Raw genomic sequence first — 24,100 nt, forward strand, 5'->3', positions numbered from 1 at the left:
TCTGATTTTAATTGGCAAGAATTTTGAATGTAGATTGCTGAGGGGTACATAAAATAATAATGAAGGCCACAGATAAATTTTTAAATTTAAAACATTTTCTTTTTTTTATATAATAAAATATTTATACAATATAATTTATTTGATTGAAAATGTAGGGTACCTTGGATGAAATTATATGATTTAAGTGTAATGTTTCTTTTTGACTCTATTTTTTCATGTGAAATGTCAATGTTAATAAAAATATTGAGAAAAAAATTAAAAAAATTAGACATAGAGCACAGTAACAAGTCCTTTTGGCCACGAGCCCTTGCAGCGCAATTACGCCTGATTGACCTACAACCCCGGTACCATTTGAAGGGTAGGAGGAAACCAGAGCACCCAGGGACAATGGACACGGGGAGAATGTACAAACTCCGTGCAGAAAAGATTGAATTGCCATCATTTTTCCCCAGGGTAGGGGAAGCATTTAAAAAGGACCTGAAAGGAAACTTGGTGGTGTGTTTAAGTAACAAACAGCGGAGGTGAGTAGAATTGAAAAGTTTAAAAGATATTTAGCCTGGAAGGTTTTAGGTGGATGGGACTAGGTCAAGAAGGCAATTTGGTTGAAATTAGATCCAAGGGTCTATTTCTGTGCTGCTCAACTTTATGAACTGGGTGGCCATGCACACTGTTAATTGCCCATGGAAAGCTTAAAGCATCCTTAGAACTGTCAGGTTGTTTCCTTGCATAGTTTTGTGTTACTGTAGTATTGGACCATAAGATATAGGAGCAGCAGTCAGCCATTCGGCCCATCAAGTCCACCCTGCGATTCCATCATGAGCTGATCCATTCTCCCACTCAACCCCACTCCCTTGCCTTCTCCCCATCACCTTTGATATCCTGACTCTTCATACAGCTGTCAATCTCTACCTTAAATACATCCAGCAACCTGGACTCCACAGCCACCGGTGGCAGCAAATTCCAGAGTTTCACCACTCTCTGGCTAAAGAAATTCCTCCACATTTCTGTTTTAAATGGGCGTCCTTCAATACTGAAGTTGTGCCCTCTTGTCCTTGACTCCCCTCCATGGGAAACAACTTTGCTACATCCACTCTATCTAGGGCCTTCAGCATTTCAAATGCTTCTATGAGGTGCCCCCCCCTCATTCTTCTAAACTCCAAGGATTGGTCCAAGAGCCATCAAACATTCCACATACACTAATCCCTTCATTCCAGGAATGAATGATTCTTATAAAGAATCTCTGAACTCTTTCCAATTCCATTACATCCTTCCCAAATCTGTACCCCATATTCCAGCGCATTATAAAGCCTCAACATCATATACCTGCTCTTGTATCCAATTCCTCTAGATATGAATGCCAACATTGCGTTCACCTTCTTCACCACCGACTCAACTTGGAAGGTAACCTTTTGGGTATTCAGCATGAGGACCCCAAGTCATTTTGCACATCTGAACTTTGAAAGTTTTCCCCATCCAAATAATAGTCTTCCCTTTATTCCTTCTACCAAAAATCCATGACCATAAATTTTCCAACATTGTATTTCATTTGCCACTTCTTTGTCCATTCTCATTAACTATCTAAGTCTCCCTGCAGCCTCGTAGTTTCCTCATCACTGCCTTTCCATCCACCTATCTTTGTATGATTTGCAAACCTTGCCACAAAGCTATTCATTACAGAATCAAAATCATTACATACAAGATAAAAAGAGGTGGCCCCATCACTATCATCACTGGTGACCAGTAGCCAACCAGAATAGGATCCCTCTCTTCCCACTCTCTGTTTCATGGTGATCAGCCGTTCTAATATATTTCCTGTAATTCCATGGGCTCCCATTTTGTGAAACAGCCTCAGGTGTTGTCAAAAGCGTTCTGAAAATCCAAATGTACAACATCCACTGCATGTTTTTTGTCTAATCTGCTTGTGGTTTCCTCAAAAAACTGCAGTAGGTTTGTTAGGCAAGATTTTCCCTTTGGCCTATCTTGTCATGCACCTCCAGGCACTCATAACTCCATCCTTGACAATTGACTCTTACAACTTCCCAACCACTGATGTCAATCTAACAGGTTTATAATTTTCTTTCTGCTGCCTCCCTCCCTTAAATTCTAGTGTCCTTTGCAATTTTCCCATTCTCCAGAACCAGGCCAGAATCTAATGATTCTTGGGAGATTATTACCAATGCCTCCACAATCTATGTAGCTACTTCTTTCAGAACCCGAGGGTGCATTCCATCTGGTTCGGGAGACTTATCTACATTTAGATCTTTCAACTTCACCTGACTGCACTCACTTCTCTTCCCTGACACCCTTGAAAGTCTGCTGTGCTACTAATGTCTTCCATGGTAAAGACTAATTCAAGATACTAATTCAGTTCCTCTGCCATCTCCTTATCTCCAGCATCATTTTCTATTGGTCATTTTTCTATTTGCCTTTATACAAAAAAAAGTATCCTTCTGGATGTAATTTGCTAGCCTCCTTTCAAAGCACATCTTTTCATTCCTGATGAACTTTTTAGTTCCCACCTGCTTCAAAAGGGCATCAATCAACCTGGTACCCAAGAAGAGTAGTGTGAGCTGACTCAACAACTACCACACAGTAGCACTAACTCCTACTGTGATGAAATGTTTTGAGAGACTGGTCATGGCCAGAATTAACATGTAACCTAAGCAAAGATTTGGACCCACTGTAATTTTCCTACTGTCACAATTGTTCCACAGTAGATGCAAAATTGCTGGCTCTTCACTCAGCTCTGGATCACCTCGAAAACAGTAATTCATACATATGGCTGCTCTTCATCATCTACAGTTCGGCCTAAAATACCATCATTCCCTCAGTGCTGTTCAAGAAGCTACAAACTCTAGGCTCCTATACCCCACTCTGCAACTGGATCCTTGATTTTCTCATTGGAAGACCACAGTCAGTATGAATCGGGAACAATGACTCCTCCTCACTGATTATCAACACAGGGGCTCCCCAAGGATGCATGCTTAGCCCCCTGCTCTACTCAGTATACATGACTCTGTGGCTAGGCACAATTCCAAAGCCATCTACAACTTTGCTGATGACACCACCATTGTTGGCAGAATAACAAATGGCAATGAGGAAGCGTACAGGAGAGAGATAGATCGGCTCATTGAATGGTGTAATGACAACAACCTTGCGCTCAATGTCAGCAAAACCAAATAGATGATTGTGGACGACAGGAGGAAGTCAGGGGAAGATGACCCAGTCCTCATTGAGGGCTCAGTAGTGGAGAAGATCAAGAACTTCAAATACTTGGGTGTCAACATCTCTGAGGATTTGTCCTGAAACCTGCACTTGCATGTAATCACAAAGAAGGCTCGTCAGCGGCTATACTTTATGAGGTGTCTGAAGAGATTCGGTACGTCACCAAAGACTTGTTAACTTCTACAGGTGTTCTGTGGAGAGCATTCTGGCTGGTGACTTCACTGCCTGGTATGGAGGTGCCAACTCTCAGCACAAGAATACACTCCAGAGGGTTGTTAACTTGGCCTGCAACATCACAGGCACCAGACTTCACCCCATCGAGGACATTTACATGAGGTGGTGCCTTAAAAAAGAAGCCTTTATTCTCAAAGACTCCCCACCTGCTAGGCCATGCCTTCTTCACTCTGCTACCATAGGGAAAAAGGTACAAGAGTCTAAAGACAAGCCCTCAACGGCACAAAAGACTACTTCTTCCCCGCTGCCATCAGATTCTTGAGCAATCAATGAACTGCCTTACTCTTCATACATTATTATTTTTATATAATGACATAAGATGGTTATGATGTGAATATTTGCACCATAGCGCTGCCGCAAAACACTGAATTTCATGACTTATTCATGACAATAAATTCTAATTCTCATTCTGAATGCTTTTTAAAAGCTTCCCAGTCCTTCATCTTCCTTGTCGCTTCCTTGTACTCCTTTTCTTTGACCTTGACCTCTCTTATCAGTGACAGTTGTGTCATTTTTCCCTTCCAATATTCCACATTTTTTGGAATATATCTGTCCTGCACTTCCTTGTTTTTCACAGGAACTCCACCCATTGCTGGTGTGCCTTTTCATTCAAGTTTTTCCAGTTCATCTCTGTCATCCCTTTTGTTCCAATACTATATCGATTCTCCCTCTCAAACAGCAGAGTGAATGCTATCATTTTATGATCACTGCCTCCTCAGGGTTCCCTACGCAATACCCAATCCATTTCTCTGGTCAGTGCAGCCACAACCTGTTCTAAGAAACCATCTCATAATCATTCTACAAATTTCTTCCCTTGAGATTCAGTCCCGACCTGGTTTACCCATCTACTTGCATGTTAAAATCCCCCCCCCCCGCCACCCTCCGCCATGACCACCATAACATTGCCCTTCTGACACACCTTTTCTGTTTATTGGCCACATCCCAGTTATTGTTTGGTCTGTATAATAACTGCCAACAGTATCTTTTTACCCTTGCCATTTCTTAACTCAACCCCCCAATGATTCCATATCTTCTGATCCTCTGTCATCTCTCTTCTAATGTTATTCCTCACCAATGAGACACACTGCCCCCACTCTGCTTTTATGGCATGGACACCATAATTAAACAGCCTTCTTCCGTTGTACAACAGAATGCCTGTACCCAGTCTATTTTTTGTTTATTTACTGTTGGCCCTCCAATAATGGTCCTGACCACCGTTTTATTTTAAGGAAGAGAATTTGCCTTGGCAGTGATGCTCCATTGACCCCAGCCCAGTCACTCCTGAACTGAGACCTGGGGGGAGCTGAGTCTCATCAAGGACTGAAGGGAAACTTGCCCAGCCAGAACCCCCACACCCCAAAACAAGAAGATAATGAAAACCAAATGAAGAAAAGGAAGGCAAGTTTATTAACACATTTATTTTTAAAAATTGAAGTTATCCAGCCAGGGCCAGCTTGAGCAACCTGCCAGTTTCACCATGGTAGCTGAATGTAGCAGGAAGTTTAGAAAGACTAGTGAATGGAACTTGTAATTCTTGTCTTCTTTCCCATTGTCACTCTCGCAAAACAGCTCGTCCTGACGTTCCGAAACCCCACCCAACCTGAATGAAAACACTCGGCGTCCTTTTCTCGGACATTGATCACATCATCCTTTCAGCTCCAGAGAAGGTGAGTCGCATTTCTCCCACTTGTGCTCGTGGTGAACATTTAAAATTTCAAACCAAGTTGTAAGTAGAGATTTCTGCTGGGAGGACCCCCCCCCCCCCCCCCCCAAACTCGGCACGAAGTTAGTAACAGGGTTTAATTTGTAACGCATAGGGAGCCGGAACATTTCCCTCACGGGTCCCTTGGTCAACTTGGAAGGGTGATTGCGAACTGGAAGTTTGGGATTTACTGGTAGACAGCGGTCATCAAGAAATAAAAGCGCCCACTTAGGGATTGAAAGGTAAGGCGGAGGCACCGTGTTTGATGTTTAAGAGGCTTTATTGAACGGACAACTGCTTTATAAAATACACTGCAAGGTGAAGTCGGGATTTGTAGAGAAATTGGATTGAAGGGTAAAAGTTGAGGTTCATGGAGAGGACCTGGTGCAAGTTTTGGAGCAGGATTTTCTCCTGGGTTACTTACAGAGAAATAAAATGTATTGAAAGAGAGCTTTGGGCTTTCCACAGTGTTCATCTTAATATTGCAGCTACTTTCCCTATGTTTTGTCTTAAAATAGCTCGTAATATTTTCTGAGGAACTCATGAAAGTACTCTTTCCCCAAACATTAAAGTTAAATTAACCTTAAAGTCTTACTGACAAAATCATTGCAAACTCCCATTCCCGTTCATTATGACTCTGGGCTACTTGGGAAACTTCTTAAATAAGCGGTCTAAGGGGACAGGAATAAAGCCATACAATTGATTGTAAGTCATGAAAATACTAAGGGGGAGAAGAGAGAGAAAAAAAAAATTACTGAAAAAAAAATGGCTGGTGCAACAGCAGTTCACCCAGCAATGGGCTGGGAGGCTGAAGACATTGTTGAATCGTTTAAAAGATTTTAGCAGAAGTGCAATTTAGCATTCAAAAGCTGTTTTAAAAGTACAACAGCAGAGGAGGACATCAGTTATATACTTCTCTGGACAGGGGAGCGAGGCCTTGACTTATTTAATAACTGGGAGCTTACAGAGGTGGAGAAAAATGATGCAAAGCAGATATTTGCAAAGTTTGCTTCCCACCTTGAACCCAGGTCTAATCGTAGAATTAAACGCTATGAATTTCAAGGCTTGATGCAAGAGACTGATGAAACTGTTGATAACGTCCTCGCGCGACTAAAAATTGTTGCTGCAAAATGCAGGTTTAAGGATATAGAGGAAAGATTAGTTGATCAAATTATATGGGGAGTGCCCATCCCGAAGTGCAAAAGTGTCTTATAGGGAAGGATAGCTTGAAGCCAGCCAAAGCTATGGATACAGGCAAAATCTTCGAAGCCACAAGGATGCAAACTAAATCCTTATCTATGCAGACTCACCCACAGCAAAGAGGAGGAAGGGTTGATGCTGTAAAGAACACTTTTTTCTTTATCTTGAGAAGCAGGGATGTTATATAGTCAGGATAATGTGAACAATTTGGTAACCGCGTAAGAATGCACCCTTCTCACTGTAGTAACTAGTGAGGTGTGGGGTACATGCACTGTGGGGTGCATGTATATGTGAATGTGTGAACAATTTCTGAGATGGTGGAAGGCATCAGTAAGTTTCTTTTGTTATTTGAATCTAAGTTATTTAAGAAGCTTCCCAAGTAACACAGAGACGTAACAAAAGGCTCTGAAATTTCCCCCAAAGGCTAACATTAAAAAATTTCAAATCCTCAAAATTCCTTAAAATAAGCAGCAGGTTTCACAAATTTTAAAAGCCACATGCGATTCCCTTTCAACAAACTGCGAAAGAAACCGAAGGCATTTTTACTCTGACTTTAAAGCCATCTGTCACTTTCCCACAAACTTGCATTGAAAGGAAGTCACAATTTCTAATTTATTTTAACTGGCAGTATCTGCTAAACTACAAGAGGAGTCATTGTGTTCAAGTAAAATTCTTGAGTGAAGTTGTAGGTTCCACCCTAATCCAGATAGTGTGAGGAATTGCTTCATGAAGGAACATCGAAGAATGTATGTGGAATTAAAATGGTTGGCCACTGGGATGTCCCTTTCTATACAGCAGACAGAGTGAAGGTGTTCAACAAAATGATCTCCTAGTTTCTGTCCAATCTCCCTGATGGAACGACAAGAATAATTATACTCAGATTCAGTAGGTGTCTCCTGTAGATTTACAAGTGAAGTGTTGCTTTACTTGGAAGGACTGTTTGGGGCCACAAGGTGGTGAGAAAGGAGGTATGGGTGCAAATGTAGCATTACTTATGATCACAGGGGTAGGTTCTGAGGGGGTGATTAGTGGGAAGGGATGAGGGAATCCCAGAGGGAATGGTCCCTGAGGAAGGCAGATAGGGGAAGAGAGGGTAAGATGTGTCTGGTATCACGTTGTAGAAATTGTGGAATTGAGGTCGGGGAGGGGGATTCCTGTCCTTGTTGCAATTCGGGGTTGAGGGGGCCAGGCTAGATATGTGGGCAATAGAGGAAAAGCAGATAAGGGCTAAGTTGATGGCATTAGAGGGGAAGCCATTTTTTTTTTAAAAAAGGAGGACCTCGGATGTTCCGGAATGGAAGACCTTATCCTGAGAGCAGAGGCTAAAGGAGGTGGAGGAATTGAAGGAAAGGAATAGAGTCCATAAAAAAGACAAGATGCGAAGAGGTGCAGTCAGTAACAGTAGAGGCGAAGGTCCCATTGTTGTCACGTGATACTACATTTAGAATATAACGTACACAAAATTGTGTACCGTAAGGAAGACAGAGAGCCGCCATGGGAGTTTTGTGTTTATACTCAGATTAGTCATGATCTGGCAGAACAATTCAAGGGATTTGTACATTCCTAAGTACATATCTATATATTGGTTTCCAAGGCCGCTGCGTGAATTGCTGAGTTCCTTCAGCAATTTTGTCTGTTGTGTTTGTTTTGTATGAAGGTCTTGCATTGTGCTTTTACAGTATAAATAATGGAAAATGTTCAATGATCCAAATGGAAGTCCATTGCAGAAGAAACTCGGCCCTTGACTTGATTTTTTGTGAAGTACCAATGCTGCTATATAAAGACTAAACCTTGTTAATTGTGATCAACACCATTTGAGGGTTGAGACAGATTCCTTATCAATCTTTACTTCATTCCTATTGTATATTTTGTATCTACTCAGACAGCAGCAATAGAAATTAGCCAAGACAGTGTTATATTTAAAATAATATTTTAATTTATTAATCACCAAATATATAACACTTTATCTAACTTATCTAAGCTTAACCTCCAACTATGCACAACTGTGTGTGTGTGTGTGTGTGTGTGTATGTGTGTGTGTATGTGTGCGCATGCGAGCACATGTAAAATATCTCAAAACATCTCTGGAACATTTCAGGCCCAATTCTGGAACATCAGTTCAAAATCCAATCTCAGAAATCCAGTGTTGACACAAAGACTCTTAAATTGATGCAAAGAAATGTTTATGAATGAATTGGGAGAGTCAGGATTGACAGACTGTTGTAAATTTACAAAATCCTTGTTGAGTTGCTTCCCAAGAAGTGCCTTTATGTAGCCAATGCCATTTCAGATGAGTGGCTTTCACAAAGCTTCCAGAACCCTTTCGTGGGTCAGTCCAAAGTGACAACAATTTCCTTCAGAAGTGACTTTTCATTTGCCATGATGGGGCACACTCATCCCCCTTACAGGGAGAAATCAGACAAACTGTCCATTGTTGCACGAGGCCACTAGCACACTATTACTTCAAAGAGATGCTTTTCTAAGTGCTGCTTCCTTAAAATGGCCCCTGATCAGTGCACTGTTTCTTTAATATGTTGGTCACATAATCTCTGCACCTGTGTTCCAGGGCCTTCCTCTCTCTTCACAAGTAGATAATGTCTCCAGCCTGTCAGCCCACAGTCAGTCTCCAAAGCTTGCAGCTTGATTTATCTTAAATTGACCATCCCACTCAAATGAAAATAGTATCGATATTTACTATGGAAATTAGAGCAAAGAAAATATTTAGCTCCGAGGACATTATATATTATTCACAATTGCTATTCTAAAATCATGAATAGAATACTGCTTTATTATTTTATCCATTGAGACGTGCTTTCATAGATGTAAGATCTTATAACAAATAATAAACATCGTTAATGTCTTGGATTGAGCAACAAGTGTGGTGTATAGTCATAGTTCTTCGATTTCTATGTTCCCACAATTGCTCTCATATTCTTCCACATCAACTGTATGCTTTAGTTACTTTTAATGGGTAAGAGAAATGTGAACACTTTATTTTGCAGGATGGAGAGCTGAATTTGATTTGGAAAGAACTACAGCTTCTCAAAAATGGGGCAGAAGATGATTTGTGAATGGATTTGTCCTTTGACTCTCATAGTCATACTTACAAGTGGTAGGCTTATTTTTGTATAACATGCGATATAACAATCACTGATAAAATAATTGGACATCCATATTTTAAAACCCTGTGAGCAATACAGATTCATTCATAATTATCATTAGTTTTCTATGAGTATGAGCTTTATTCCTCAGCAAAGGAATTCTACTCCATTGATAAATGATTCATGGATGCATACTTATACAATTAAGAAAGAATCATGAATCAAGCTTGCAAATTCAAGTAAGACCCCTGGTATCTGGAATTCACACAACTGGTTAAAAAAATGGTTTAAAATCGGCATGACTCAGTTAGTTTGCCCATCCACCACTCGCGCATGTAAGAATGTCTCAAGCATCCGGAAAATGCACTTATCCGGCATGTCAATCCCCACAGGTGCTGGATACTAGAGGTTTTACTGTAATAATGCTCTCATAACTTTTTAACTAATGTTGGGATTTCCAAGAATTATGAATGTTGAATCCCAGAGACTAAAAGAATGTCAAATTATAAGGGGATTGTCTTGTGCAACATAAAGACACTTGGATAGTGTGCCCCATACATGTTTATGAGGTTTGTAATAATTCAGAGAGAATAATAAGCTTTTTCTTCAGGCGAACTTATCCTGCAACCAAACGAGGCATGTTTTTGATTTAATTTTGCCTCAGAATCTTGCAATGCACCTGTCACAAACTTTTACTGCATCTTTGTATTCACAAAGCAATCCCAAAGTTTCCCAAGTTTTTGAGGAAATTAAATGCCAAAGAGAAACAGAGAGAAAAAAAAATCACACGATTATTCCTGATTCTAAAGAGTTGTGGGATCTTTGCATTTTACATTTTGCTTACTGCATGGTGATAGTCTTTACCAGGGCCCAGAGATTGGGTTATTAAATCAGTGGCTTCTGTCAAGGCGTGGTTGGTGGTATAATGTAAATTAGTGTAATCCACAACAACGCCTTTGGAAAAGATTTCTGGCAGCCAGCCTTTAAATCTCCCAATCCATACCCCTCCTTTAGTCTCCAGTAAAAGTCCTAAAATCTGGACTGCTTGGGGATCAGGTCAGTCCAAGTTTTCGGATTTGCCAGATTCTCGGGCAGTATTTTTAAAATTCAAATTTAAGGAAAATAAAGAAGAGATTAACAGTTAAATTTTGATAGTTTATTAATGAAACTTTTTTCATATAAAATACAAAGTACAAAAAAATTATTTGTTCATTTCCACGACTTCTGTGGCACTTACACATGCGTCACACACACACACACACACACACACACACACACACACACACACACACACACAACAAAAGCCTGCTATATTTTAAAAGTTTAAAAATTTTTGAGAAGTCAGAATTCTCAGGTTGTCCAGATTTCTGGTATTCTGATTTTTGGACTTTTACTGCACCTTTCTCGGACTGGAAGCTGCTCAGATAGACCAATGTTTTGGTTAAGAGTCACTCTCAGGCATGCAAAATTCACAGAAGAAATTTCTATTTTATCAAGGTCCATCTGAATTTAAAAAAAAAGTTCCATCTTTTACACCATCTTTCTTTTATTTTCCCAGGCTCCTTGGTGAATACTTTTGTGGTAAGTCACAACTGCCAAAGAATGAACAAGATTAGACTTTGCGATCTTTAAATTATTAAAATTTTTATGGTTTTCTCCCAATTTCTTGTTGTAATTTAAAAGACGAGTGTCAGTAATTCATGTAAACCTTTGGAAAGAAGTGTTCATACACTTTCTCCAAGGTTTCCCCAACCCCTTCAAATGACAGCAAAAAAAAAGATGGCAGAATGCGTCAAAATTCTTCCCCTCAAGTATAGAGACGTTTGGAACACTTATGTTTTTTCTTTTTCTTTAGTGCGATGTAGATATCCCTGATGGTAAGTCGATCATTTTTATGCAATTTATTAAGTATTATTTTTAGTTTAAAGGAGTGAAACAATTTCTGAATTATTGCTCTTTTTACTTGTAACAGGACAGAGAATTTGTGAAAGCAATAACAGGTATGTCAAGTATGAGAATCTTGCATGCTTTTAAAACTGCTCCGATAATCATAAACATTGTTTCTTGAAAAATACTGTGACCTTTTACAAATGACCATTCTTTAAGTAGAGACTGGAGAACCAGGTCATCAGATGGAAACAAGACAGTGCAAAGAGTAATCAAGGTGCTTGTAAGGCAGTAAGCTAACCATTTATTTTACAAAATTATTTGACCCATTCAGAGCCACCTTACAGACAGCTAGGAGACCAATTTCAATATTGAGTGATTCTCTTCAAATATATTTGTAATTTGTCTGATAAACTGAGTTAGTGAACTTAGGATGGGAATGTAAGAAGATTCCAGCATGCAGAATAACCTTAGGGGCTTTTACACTGCCCTTGAAAGATAGTAATTAACTGCCTTTTAACCTCTTCACTTAACTGTGTGAATGTGATGAAACCGGGATGGGGGGGGTGGGGGGTAGGGGATAATTTTCATCCCGGTACTTAATCCTCCAAGTATTAGAGCTGAAATGTTTCACATTGGCTCCTGTGTAAAAGGTTACCCGTCTTCCTGGGATGGCAATGATGTAGTGCTGCAGGTCCCACCTCCTTTTGGACTGGGATGCCCAGCCCCTATGTAAAAGGTCGCAGTAAAAGGTTCAGTGTGAACGCTCCAATCCAACCTGACCTTGCTTTAAATACGGGTCGTTCACACGTCAATTTAGAGGGATCTCTTTGTAAAAGGAGTAGTGGTCAGTCAAGGCACAGCAGCCAGATTTTGAAAGGCATAAATGCAAATTTATGGAGATTAATAATAGACTGAAGCAAATACTCCAAGGAACTATGATTTCACAGGTTTAATTAGAAAAAGCATTGTGACATTTTGATAAATTGCATACTACTAATTGCATTGAGTTGCTTTTTATCTTGCATAATCAACCACAATTGATAGGTATATTTTATATAACTGCTGTGTCAGAAGTGTTACAAATCAGTTAGGAAAAACAATCCATTCACACTTATTTCTAAAAGAGTTGGGCCCCCTGTAGTTTGTAATCTATGTTAATTATATGGATGACAATGTAGTTAGCAAATTTGTAGCCAAGACCAAAATTGTTGGTTTTCCTTCCACTCATACCACTTTAAGTAATCCCGATGCCACAGGCGCTCTGTGATCAGTAAGGTGGTATATGGGTGGAAAGAAAAAGTTTGAAAGCCACTGTTTTAATCGTACCTAATTAACTCGTTATGTGCACGGTTTCATAACTCCAAAGGAAGTGGCCCACTGACAATTTTTCTCAAGCAAAATATTTCAGTAACAATTGAGTCTAGAGTAGTGGTTCTCAACCTTCCCTTCCCACTCACATACCACCTTAAGCAATCCCGATGCCATAGGGATTACTTAAAGTGGAATGTGAGTTTAGGGGGGCAGTTTTAAAACCACCGGTATGGTGGATTGTGAGGAAGGATATCTAAGTTTACAATAGAGTGTATATAAATTGGGAAAGTTGGCTAAGGAGTGGCAAATGAAATTTAACTCTGGCAAGTAAGAAGTGTTGCTTTTTGGAAAGTCAAACCAGAACAGGACTTGCATAGTGTAACAGACTTCAACGGGGATTTTATCTGAAGACTGCACCTGGCAATTGGAGTCGGGTTACTCAGGCAGTTTGATTTGAAAATGTCAGAACAGCAGGAAGCTGAGGCCATAGAGATCAGGTGAACTTGTGATACCGGGTGGTATTAATTCACTTCAACTCAGCAGTCTGGAGAGATGGTACTCTTAACTGGAGTTCATTACACGTAGCAATGAGTAGGAAATTTACAACTAGAGTTTTTTCTACAACATTAAGTGGTGGAACCCTGGAGAGTGTGAAGAGGAGAAAGTCCTAGGAGTATAGATGCATTGTCCACTGAAAGTAGTGATTCAGGTTAACAGGATAGTAAGGGAGGCATTTGGTGTGCTTGGCTTCATTGTGCAGGATAATGAGTGCAAATGTTGGCCCATCATGATACAAGACATTGGTGAAACCAGCCTAGAGTACTGTGTGCTGTTCTGGTCAGCCAGCCATCAGAAGGATATAATTCCATTGAAAAGGATAAAGATGAGATGCTATTAGACCAGGATGTTATTGGAACTTGAGGGCTTGAGTTTCAGGGAGAGGCTAAATAGACTAGTTCTTTATTTTATGGAACATAAAATCTTTTTAATAAATTTTTTTATTTTTCGCACCGTGAACCATATCGACCAAAATATTTCTCATTAAATATACACAGTGTCATTTTCTCCCTTTTTTCCCCCCTACCCTCCCTGCCCCCTTCCCTCCCCCCTCCAAAACCAATAAATATTCAACATACACAATACAATAAAACCATGAAACAATATCTTCACACAATGAAAAATAAACAAGAAAAATGTGTCTTCTTATCAATTTAGAGGGTGGAGGTCCGAGGCAAGCCCTCTCTGTTATGTTCCATGTATGATTCCCAAATTTGTTCAAATAATGTGACTTTATTTTTTAAATTATATGTTATTTTTTTCAATGGAATACATTTATTCATTTCCATGTACCATTGCTGTATTCTCAGGCTCTCTTTCATTTTCCAAGTTGACATTAGATTTTTTTTGCTACTGCTAAGGCTATCATAATAAATCTTTTTTGCGCTTTATCCAATTTGAGGCCTAATTCCTTACTACTTATATTACTTTGAAGAAAGATCTCTGGATTATTTGGTATGTTATTTTTTGTGATTTTATTTAATATCTGATTTAGATCTTCCCAAAACCTTTTCACTTTCGTACATGCCCAAATTGTACTGTTCTTCCAAATTGTACTTCTTACAGCGAAAACATCTATTTGATAATGTTGGATCCCATTCTTTTAACTTTTGAGGCATGATAACCAATTACACTGTATCATGCATAACCTTGTGTTTATTGTATTCTTCATAGTCCCAGAACATAACTTTTCCCATGCTTCATTTTTTATCTTTATGTTTAAATCCTTTTCCTTCTTTTGTTTAGGTTTATAGCTTATTTCATAATTTTCCTTATCTTGCAGCTTAATGTACGTTTGTTATAAATCTTTTAATTATCATTGTGTCTGTAATCACATATTCAAAGCTGCTTCGTTCTGGTAATCTCAGTCTGTTTTCCAATTTATCCTTTAAATAAGCTTTCAGTTGGTGATATGCAAACATTGTACCATGAGTTATTCCATATTTGTTCTTTAACTGTTGAAATGTTAATAAATTATTTCCCAAAAAAACAATTTTCTATTCTTTTGATTTCTTTTCTCTCCCATTCTCTAAAGGAAATGTTATCTATTGTAAAAGGGATTAGTGGGTTTTGTGTCAATAACAATTTTGGTATTTGGTAATTCGTTTTTTTCCTTTTTAAGTGAATATTCTTCCATATATTGAGTAAATGATGAATACTGGTGAGCTTTTATATTGTGCTTTTCATCCAACTTATAAAGTATATGTTCCGGTACCTTCTCCCCTATTTTATCTAGTTCTATCTTAGTCCAGTCTGGTTTTTCCCTTGTCTGGTAAAAATCTGATAAATACCTTAATTGTGCGGCTCTATAATAATTTTTAAAGTTTGGTAACTGCAAATCACCTTGGTTATACCTCTCTGTTAATTTATCTAACGCTACCCTCGGTTTCCCCCCTTTCCACAAGAATTTCCTTATTATTCTCTTTAGTTCATTAAAGAATTTCTCTGTTAAGGGAATTGGCAACGATTGATATAAGTATTGTATCCTTGGGAAGACATTCATTTTAATGCAATTTATCCTCCTTATCAATGTTAGTGGTAATTCTTTCCAATGTTCTAAGTCTTCTTGCAATTTCTTTATTAGTGGCTGATAATTTAGTTTGTACAAGTGGCTTAAGTTATTATCCAACCTGATCCCTAGGTATCGGATTGCTTGTGTTTGTCATTTAAATGGTGGTTCTTTTTTAAATTCTGTATAATCTGCGTTGCTCATTGGCATCACTTCATTTTTATTTACTTGATCTTGTACCCTGATATTTCTCCATATTCCTTCAATTTCTTATGTAATTCTTTTACTGATACCTCTGGTTCTGTTAAGTATACTATGATGTCATCTGCAAATAAGCTGATTTTATACTCCTCCTTTATTTTTATCCTTTTTATTTTATTTTCTGTTCTTATCAGTTCTGCCAATGGTTATATTACTAAAGCGAACAGTGAGGGAGATAATGGACATCCCTGCCTAGTTGACCTACTTAATTTAAATTGGTTCGATACATATAATTTTACTGTTACCTTCGCCAACGGTCCATTATATAATGCTTTAATCCAATTAATATATTTTTCTGGTAGATTGAACCTCTGTAATACTTTGAATAAATAATTCCATTCTACCGTGTCAAAGGCTTTTTTCTGCATCTTAAGCAACAGCCACTGTTGGCTTCTTATTTCCTTGAACTGCATGAATTAGATTAATAAATTTACAGACATTATCCGTTGTTCGTCTTTTCTTAATAAATCCAGTTTGATCTTGTTTACTATTTTTGGTACACAATCGGCCAATCTGTTTGCTAATAATTTTGCTATTATCTTATAATCTGAATTAAGTAGAGACATTGATGTATATGATGTTGGTGTTAGTGGATCCTTCCCTGTCTTTGGTATTACTGTAATTATTGCTGTCTTACATGAATCTGGAAAGTTTTGTGTTTCTTCTATCTGGTTCATTACTTCCAGGAGAGGAGGAATTAATGACTCTTTAAATGTTTTATAGAATTCTATTGGGAATACATCCTCTCCAGGCGTTTTATTGTTCGGCAGCTTTTTTAATATATCCTGTACTTCCTCTATTTCAAATGGTTTTATCAGTTTGCTTTGTTCCTCTTCTTGCAATTTTGGCAGTTCAATTTTAGCTAAAAACTCTCCTATTTTATCATCTTTCCTCTCATTCTTAGTTTGGTATAATTCTTCATAGAATTCCTTGAAGTTTTCATTAATCTCCATTGGATTATATGTAATTTGTTTGTTCTTTTTCCTTGATGCTAATACAGTTCTTTTAGCTTGTTCTGTTTTAAGTTGCCAGGCTAATATTTTGTATTTTTTCTCCTAGTTCGTAATACTTTTGCTTTATTTTCATTATGTTCTTCTCCACCTTATACATTTGTAATACTTCGTTTTTTTTTTGTCCACCAATTTTCTTCTTTTTGTTATATCATCCCTTGTTGCTAGTTTCTTTTCTGTACTTACTATCTCCCTTTTCAACTGTTCTGTTTCCCGATTGTAGTCTTTTTTCATCTTAGTTACATAACTTATTATCTGTCCTCTAAAGAAAGCTTTAATTGCATCCCATAATATAAATTTGTCTTTTACTGATTCCGTATTAATTTCAAAGTACATTTTAATTTGGTGTTCAATAAACTCTCTAAATTCCTGCCTTTTAAGTAGCATGGAGTTTAACCTCCATCTATATGTTCTTGGTGGGATGTCCTCCAGTTCTATTGCTAATAACAGGGGTGAATGATCAGATAGCAACCTAGCTTTATATTTAGTTTTCCTAACTCTCACTTGAATATGGGCCAACAACAAAAACATATCAAACCTTAAGTATGTTTTATGCCTACTCGAATAATATGAGTATTTCTTCTCCCTTGGGTGCTGCCTCCTCCATATATCCATGTTTCATTTTCTGCATTGATTTAACCATAAATTTGGGCACTTTATTCTTTTTGCTAGTCTTTTGTCCAGTTTTATCCAACATTGGATCCAAATTAAGGTTAAAATCCCCTCCTATCAATATACAATCTTCAAAAAAATCTTGCATAAACTTTTGATCCTCTTCATTAGATGCACATATATTTAGCAAATTCCAAAATTCTGAATATATCTGACACTTTATCATTAAATACCTCCCTGCTGGATCTATTATCTCTTCCTCTATTTTGACTGTACATTTTTATTAACTAATATAGCTACACCTCTAGCTTTTGAATTATATGATGCTCCGCTACGTGTCCTACCCAGTCTCTCTTTAGTTTGTTATGTTCCACTTTAGTTAGATGCATTTCCTGCACAAATGCTATATCTATTTTTATTTCTTCAGTAAATTTAGTAGCCTGTTTAATTTGGTTATGTATTGCATTAATATTTATAGTCATATAATTCAACATGGCCATCTCATATCCTGTTTACACCTCATTTCTGCTTCCTCACCACCACCATCCCCCTTTTCCCCATTTTTATCTCTTAGTTTTCCTTTTTTAAACTCAATGTATGACAACACATTTAAAACATAAAATACTCCAACAATTCCCATACACAATATTACCTTAACCACAAATGCCCCCTCCCTTTTCTGAGTTGCCCTTTATCCCTTGCCGGGCAACCACAACTTCCCTTTCCATTTGGATTGCGATCTTGTTCGCAAGCGTCAACTGATTTTGCAGTGACGGTTATTCTCTTCTACCCACCCCCAACCCCACCCAGAAAACATTTTTTTTACACATATAACAAAGCTCTCCCTTTTTTCTCCTTACTTCCCTTCTCTTTTCCCTCTTTAGTTCTTTACATATACATTGTTGTTACATCTTTATATATACTTTATCACTGTTCTTCATTCTTATTACATCTCTTCATCTCTTCTTCTGTCCTGTAAATGCTCTGCGAATTCTTGTGCTTCCTTCGGATCCGAGAACAGTCTGTTTTGCTCCCCGGGTATAAATATTTATAATCTTTTTTCCATAGGATCAATTTTGCTGTATTAAACTCCTTCCTCTTCTTTAAGAGTTCTAAACTTATGTCAGGGTAAAAAAAATACTTTTTGACCCTTGTATTCAAATGGTTTATTATCTTCTCTAATTTTATTCCTTGCCCTCTCCAATATATTTTCTCTTGTTGTACAAGTCAAAAATTTTACTAAGATGGATCTTGGTTTTTGATATATCTGTTGTTTCGGAGCTACTGCTCTGTGTGCCCTTTCTATTTCCATTTCTTCCTGCATTTCTGTCATTCCCAGGACCTTCGGGATCCATTTTTTTATAAATTCCTTCATATATGTGCCTTCTTCATCTTCCTTCAGGCCTACTATTTTTATGTTGTTTCGTCTACTATAATTTTCCAACATATCAATTTTCTGAACTAACAACTCTTGTTTCTCTTTAATTTTTTTGTCACTTTCTTCCAATTTTCCCCTTGTTGTTTACTTCCATTTCTACAGCCGTTTCTCGTTCTTCCACATTCTCTACTCTTTTCCTTATTTCTGTCATGACTAGTTCTAATCTTTGCATTTTATCTTCTGTTCTTTTAATTGGACTAAACTCTAATGACAACCATTCTTTTAATGCTCTCATTTGTTCTTGAAAAAAAGCTTTATCTATATTCTGTCCATCTGTTTTACCTTCTATTTCTCTGTGAAGATCTTGGTCTTCATCTTCCTCTTCTTCTGTGTCTGAATCTGTGTTTGTGTCTTTTTCTCTTCTTTGTATCTGTGTCTCTTCTGATTTTCCTCATGAGTTGCTTATATCACTTTGTTGGGTCTCTTCCTGCTGGGCCTCTTGCTGTTGGTCCTCTCCTGGGCTGCTCATCTGTCGGCCCTCCTGATGCTGCTCCTCTTGCCGTTCACCCCGTCGACTTTCTTTCTCGCCTGGTACCTCACTCCCTCTCCTGCTGCCTTCCTCATCTTCCAGCTGAGAGCCCTGGTGTCGGGCGTCCCTCAGCTGGTTGCGCCATGGTTGGCCGCTCCTTGGCTGAGCCCCCCTCCCGTCGTTGTTTTCTTTTACCTCGTGTATGCACAGTTGCACACTTTTGTTTGGCTCAGAGAGCCATTTTTCAGTCGACCAGTCGGGGGGGTCGCAACTACGCAGGGCCAATACCAACCTCGGAGAACAGACGTTCTTCACCACCACATCTCCCTGTTCCTTCTTTCTTTTCCAGTGACTTTTCTTCTTTTTTGCCCGTTGTTTTTACTTTTCCTTCTTGGGTACCATCTTCTTTCTCTTCTCTGCAACTTTATCTTTTATTTCTTATATTTTATATTTATTGAACTTTGTCTTTTCTTGAATTTTTTTCTTGAGAGGGCTGGTTTTACCCTACCGGCCACTACTCCATCACGTGACTCCCCCGGAACATGAAATCTTGTTGAATTACTCTGTTGAGATATATAAGTGCATGAGATGCATGGACAAAGTGAATGCTCACTATCTTTGTCCCAGGATAAAACATTTTTTTTTAACAGGAGAGCAGGGTTAAGATGAGAGGGAAGAGATTTAAGAGGGACCTGAGGGGCAAATTTTTTGCTCAGAGAATAGTCTATATTTTTGCAAAAGCTGCCAAAAGAAGCAATGGAAAAAGGTGCAATTCCAAAGATATTTGAACAGGCATATGAATAGTAAAGGTTTAGAATGGATGTGGGCCAAATGCAGACAAATGAACCTAGCCAGAATGTCAATGTGGTCAACACCGATGAGTTGGGCCAAAGGCCCTGTTCCATTTGCCTCTGTGATGTGGGGAGAGGCTGTACGGCCCGCCAAGTCTATGCAGCTCATAAAGCCGCCCTATTTCCTCTGTAACCCATTCTCCCACAGTCATCTAATTGGCTGATACCCAATTAATCAACATGTATTTGGGAAGAAAAATTGTTGCTGAAAGTCTTGAAATGTGTGAAAATTAGACACATTTTAAACATTGAGTCAAACCCATAGTACCAAGCCATTAAAAACACACATCTTGGTTGGTTAAATAAAATAAATGTCTCCTTTTTCCCAAATCCTCCAGAAATGTTTGCCCTTTTATAGTATTTAATTTAACTATTCACCTTAAGGGTTTTAACCTATAGAAGTTATATCATAGCAAGAATTAAATAACTGGAGGTTGATGAGGTATATTTTTAAGATAATCTTTTTAAAGATTGAGAGTAATGCGGCTGGTTCAAAAGATTTGATGATAAAGAGATATATAGGATATAAGTACAATTATTCTTGTTGTTCAGCCATTTTTTTTGGAAAGAGCATATGAATCCTAGTCTAAGAAACATGTAACTATGAGAAAAGAACCAAACAGGATGACCTTGGAATGTCAAATCCCTAAACCATGGAAGATAAGAAAACCAATACAGTAAAACCTGTGGTATCTGGCACGTATGGAGATTGGTAGGTACCGGATAAGCACATTTTCCGGTTGTCCGAGACTGCTTGTTGCATGACTGGAGAACTAACGGTAAGGTGTGCCAATTTTAAACATCTGTATTTTTCTTCCCATTTATTTTCCCCGATGTTTTTGGTGGTTGCTTGAATTCCAGATAACAGGGACTTTACTGTATTAGTTTTCAAAAATCCAAATTCTCAACAATTCTTTTTCTAACTGTAGACCACACACAACATATATTGAATCATTATTCTTAGATTATTGTCTAAAACAATTATATTCTTACAGCACTCTTCTGGAATCACAGCTACAATCTGGGAATATCGATGATTTCTGTAATTATACGGTCTTGCAATACGCATGTGCTCAGGTAAATTCTAAAAAACAATGAAGTTAGCAAAGCATCTGATCTCTGTCGTTGGTCAAGCTGAACAAAACAGAGTAATTTGGAGCTGGATAATTGTTGCTAGAATTTAGTAAACCTTGTGATTATTAATTAAAAGTAAAGGATTATTTAAACACAAGGATGATAATTATAAACTTGCTATGTTATTGGATCAGAGCAGGTCAGCAAATACAGGGGTCAAGGGCAGAGTGGGCTTGATATGAGTTAAGTTAACAAAAGGGAACTACAAACCCTCATGCCAATTAAGACAATCCAGTGTGATTATGATTTATCTGCCCTGTTTCTCAATGTTATCTGAACAGATGTTTATTACGGGAGTTGCATATTTTCCAAAAAAAGGCATTCACAGAGCTGTACTTTCTCTACATTCGAAGGCCAGTGAAAGCCTTTAGTCAATCTGCACATTATGACACATGATACAAAATATGGCTGCTGCAAAACAAATTTCATGACACGGGTTCATGATTCTTATTCTAATTTTTTTAAAACACATCTTTAACTACCTTAATCTGCACAATTGCACAAAATAATAATTCCACATAATAACCCGTTAAATAAAACATAAAAACAACAAGATCTGCAAAGCTATATATTTGAAATAAAAACATAGATATTGGAAATATGGACCATGTCTACATTATTTTGTAGGATGAAGTGGCAGATTAATATGTCATGCATAGACTCTTGGTCAAATTACAAACTGAAGACAACGGGATAGAGATAGACAATAATAAACCTACACTTCAGTATTTGAAATCCAATTTGATAAAACATATTGTCCTCTCTTGTGGTTTTCCATTTTGCAGACTCTGTCAGCTAATAGCTTCCTAAATCTCCCTGATAAAAGTACATGCTCAATTGTGGGCCAGAAATGCTCTGCATCAGTCAAGGGATAAAAATGGTGTGGAATATTCAAGGTATTGAACTCTTGCGCAAGAAAATAAGGATGCAATACATTTTTTTGTCCCACTGCTTAAGTATCTGTTATCAGAAAAATCTGACCTAAATAGGGCTTAAGAAATGATTGCTAAAAGAACAAATGAAAACCTCTGCCTACATTTTAGAAAATATTTTAAGAATTACTCATCTGAATGTGAACATTCAAGAATACAGACCAGATATTTAGCATTCCATCAAGAGCATTCCAATTGTTGACACTTCATCAATCACAGCATTTACACTTCTCCCTGATTGCTGTTATAATTGCCTTGTTTCCTGGCCCAACTCTCCCCTGTTAATCCAGCACCACATTCCCATCCCTACGTTCACAGCTTCTGGTCTTGTCCACTTTCCTCGATGGGGGAGGTGGGGGGGTGATGCACGATCAATACACAAAGAGTAAAAGTTGCTGAAACTGAAGGCTTTTATTTGCAAGAGATGGACTGCATCCATGTCTTGGTCGCTCACACTGACCAGGACTCGAACTGGGGGTAGGCTTGTGGCATGACAGTCCTTATCGGGAAGAAAGGGGAGGAGTCATGAGCTGGCCAATGAGAGCAGAGTCAACCAGGAAAGATGTTATTTACATATTATAAATATTTACAATAGTGGTTTCATCACAGGGAGAACTGCTAGCTCAGTGGAAATGTGGTCTGAAGCTCACTGTTGGGTCTCATTGCTGATTCAGGATCAATTTCACTTAATTAGTGGTTCTCAATTTTTATGTGGCCAAAATGTGGCATTTTTTTGTTTTGTTCTCTTGTATGAAAATAGCTTTGAACTCTCGTGTGTGTTCCCTTTCAGTGTGATGTGTTGGAACAGTTGACGATTGAGAATTTAACCTCTATCTTCAAATGTTTTGCTGTCACGAGACCTGTGAACATCTTTGATCTGAATGCCACTGCCTTATTCACCCAGAAGTTCAGTCTATCAAAGCTTGAGAATCTGCTGGACATGTTCAACAGAGAGGTAACATACACTGTGAATTCTGGAATGGTTTGGAATTAAGATGGGGGAAAAAATGTAGTTTGCTGCTAGTTTTAATAGAAATTTCAGCTAAGGTAAATTTCTACACAAATTCTATGTTTTGGGAGAAAAAGTATACTGTACAAATATGGAATCAGATAAGTAATCCACGTTTACTGCCCTTGACATTTTTTTGTTGCGATCTTGCAGGTTTTTGATGAGACCACATGTGGTGAACCATGCACCATTTTGGTTCTCAGGTTGAGAAAATGTGGAGTTGCTTTGGAGGCAATCCAAAGGAAATTTACCAGGCTAATTCTCAGGATGAAAGGATGAGTGGAATTTCCCACTATTTCCCCCCACAGGCACATTGGGGCATATATTGAAATTAAAAACGGATACGGGTCAAATGGTTAAGATTTTCATTCTGATGGCAGAACTCAATCCACTGAATTATTTTTTTCAAATACTGAAAAAATATTCAAGAGCTCCTTCAGAAATAAGCAGTTTGACCCTTATCTGTTTTAAAATTTTTAAGGGTTTATGGGACTTGTAATGAAAAAAAGGAAACATGACTAGTGGCAAATTCATCAGGGTATCCACAGATTTGATTGGTGGCAAAGGAGCCGCAGATGCAAGTTAATGTAGGAAAATGTCAAGCTATAGGGTAATAGATTAAATGTCGAATTACAATACATTTGAAGAGTCAGAACTGGAGGGAGAACTTTACACATTAATGTACAGGCCACTATGGCACAATGTTTGCAGGATTTTAGCAGGCACAATGTTGAGACACTCAACAAGGGGTTAACTATAAATCAGTGGTGGTCCCAGTAACATTCATTGCTGATTCCTCTCCCCTGACTAGGAGATCAAGGTCCCAGTTAGTTCTACTCTCCCTGTGCATGTTGCCTCAGGCACCAGGCCTAGGGCTCTGCTGCTCACAGCTCTTCAAGGACCCTCTGCAGTTCTGTTTAAATGTGATGAGGTTCCTGCATCTCCAATCCTCTCTGGCAGTGGCTCCAGGTCCCTGCCAGTAGGGAAAGTTTAGTACTTGTTTTTAAGGAATATATGGGTAGGCATAACATCAAGAGCCAAAGAGTTGGCCCTGTGCTGTGGTGTTAAATGGACAAGTTGTGGCTCTATTTAGCCCTGGCAAGATAATGTCCAAAGAACTGTGCAATTTTTGACTAAGAATTTAAAAAAAGATGC

At 38.2% G+C, this 24,100-nt stretch overlaps 1 protein-coding gene across 1 annotated transcript in view; it reads left to right on the top strand.

Moving 5' to 3' along the window:
- Nucleotides 1-5,284: 5,284 nt before the first annotated feature.
- Nucleotides 5,285-24,100, top strand: part of LOC138746590 (uncharacterized) — a 133,601-nt gene continuing 114,785 nt past the window's right edge. Inside the window, exons 1-7 of the mRNA XM_069904881.1 lie at nucleotides 5,285-5,403; nucleotides 9,364-9,473; nucleotides 11,021-11,043; nucleotides 11,318-11,339; nucleotides 11,435-11,462; nucleotides 20,866-20,947; nucleotides 22,727-22,891. Of these exons, the coding sequence (XP_069760982.1) occupies nucleotides 9,410-9,473; nucleotides 11,021-11,043; nucleotides 11,318-11,339; nucleotides 11,435-11,462; nucleotides 20,866-20,947; nucleotides 22,727-22,891 (384 nt within the window). The 5' untranslated portion in view covers nucleotides 5,285-5,403; nucleotides 9,364-9,409. The remainder of the gene's footprint in view (nucleotides 5,404-9,363; nucleotides 9,474-11,020; nucleotides 11,044-11,317; nucleotides 11,340-11,434; nucleotides 11,463-20,865; nucleotides 20,948-22,726; nucleotides 22,892-24,100) is intronic.

This window comes from Narcine bancroftii, chromosome 12 (assembly GCF_036971445.1).
Source record: "Narcine bancroftii isolate sNarBan1 chromosome 12, sNarBan1.hap1, whole genome shotgun sequence".
In the NCBI taxonomy this organism is placed as follows: Eukaryota; Metazoa; Chordata; class Chondrichthyes; order Torpediniformes; family Narcinidae; genus Narcine; species Narcine bancroftii.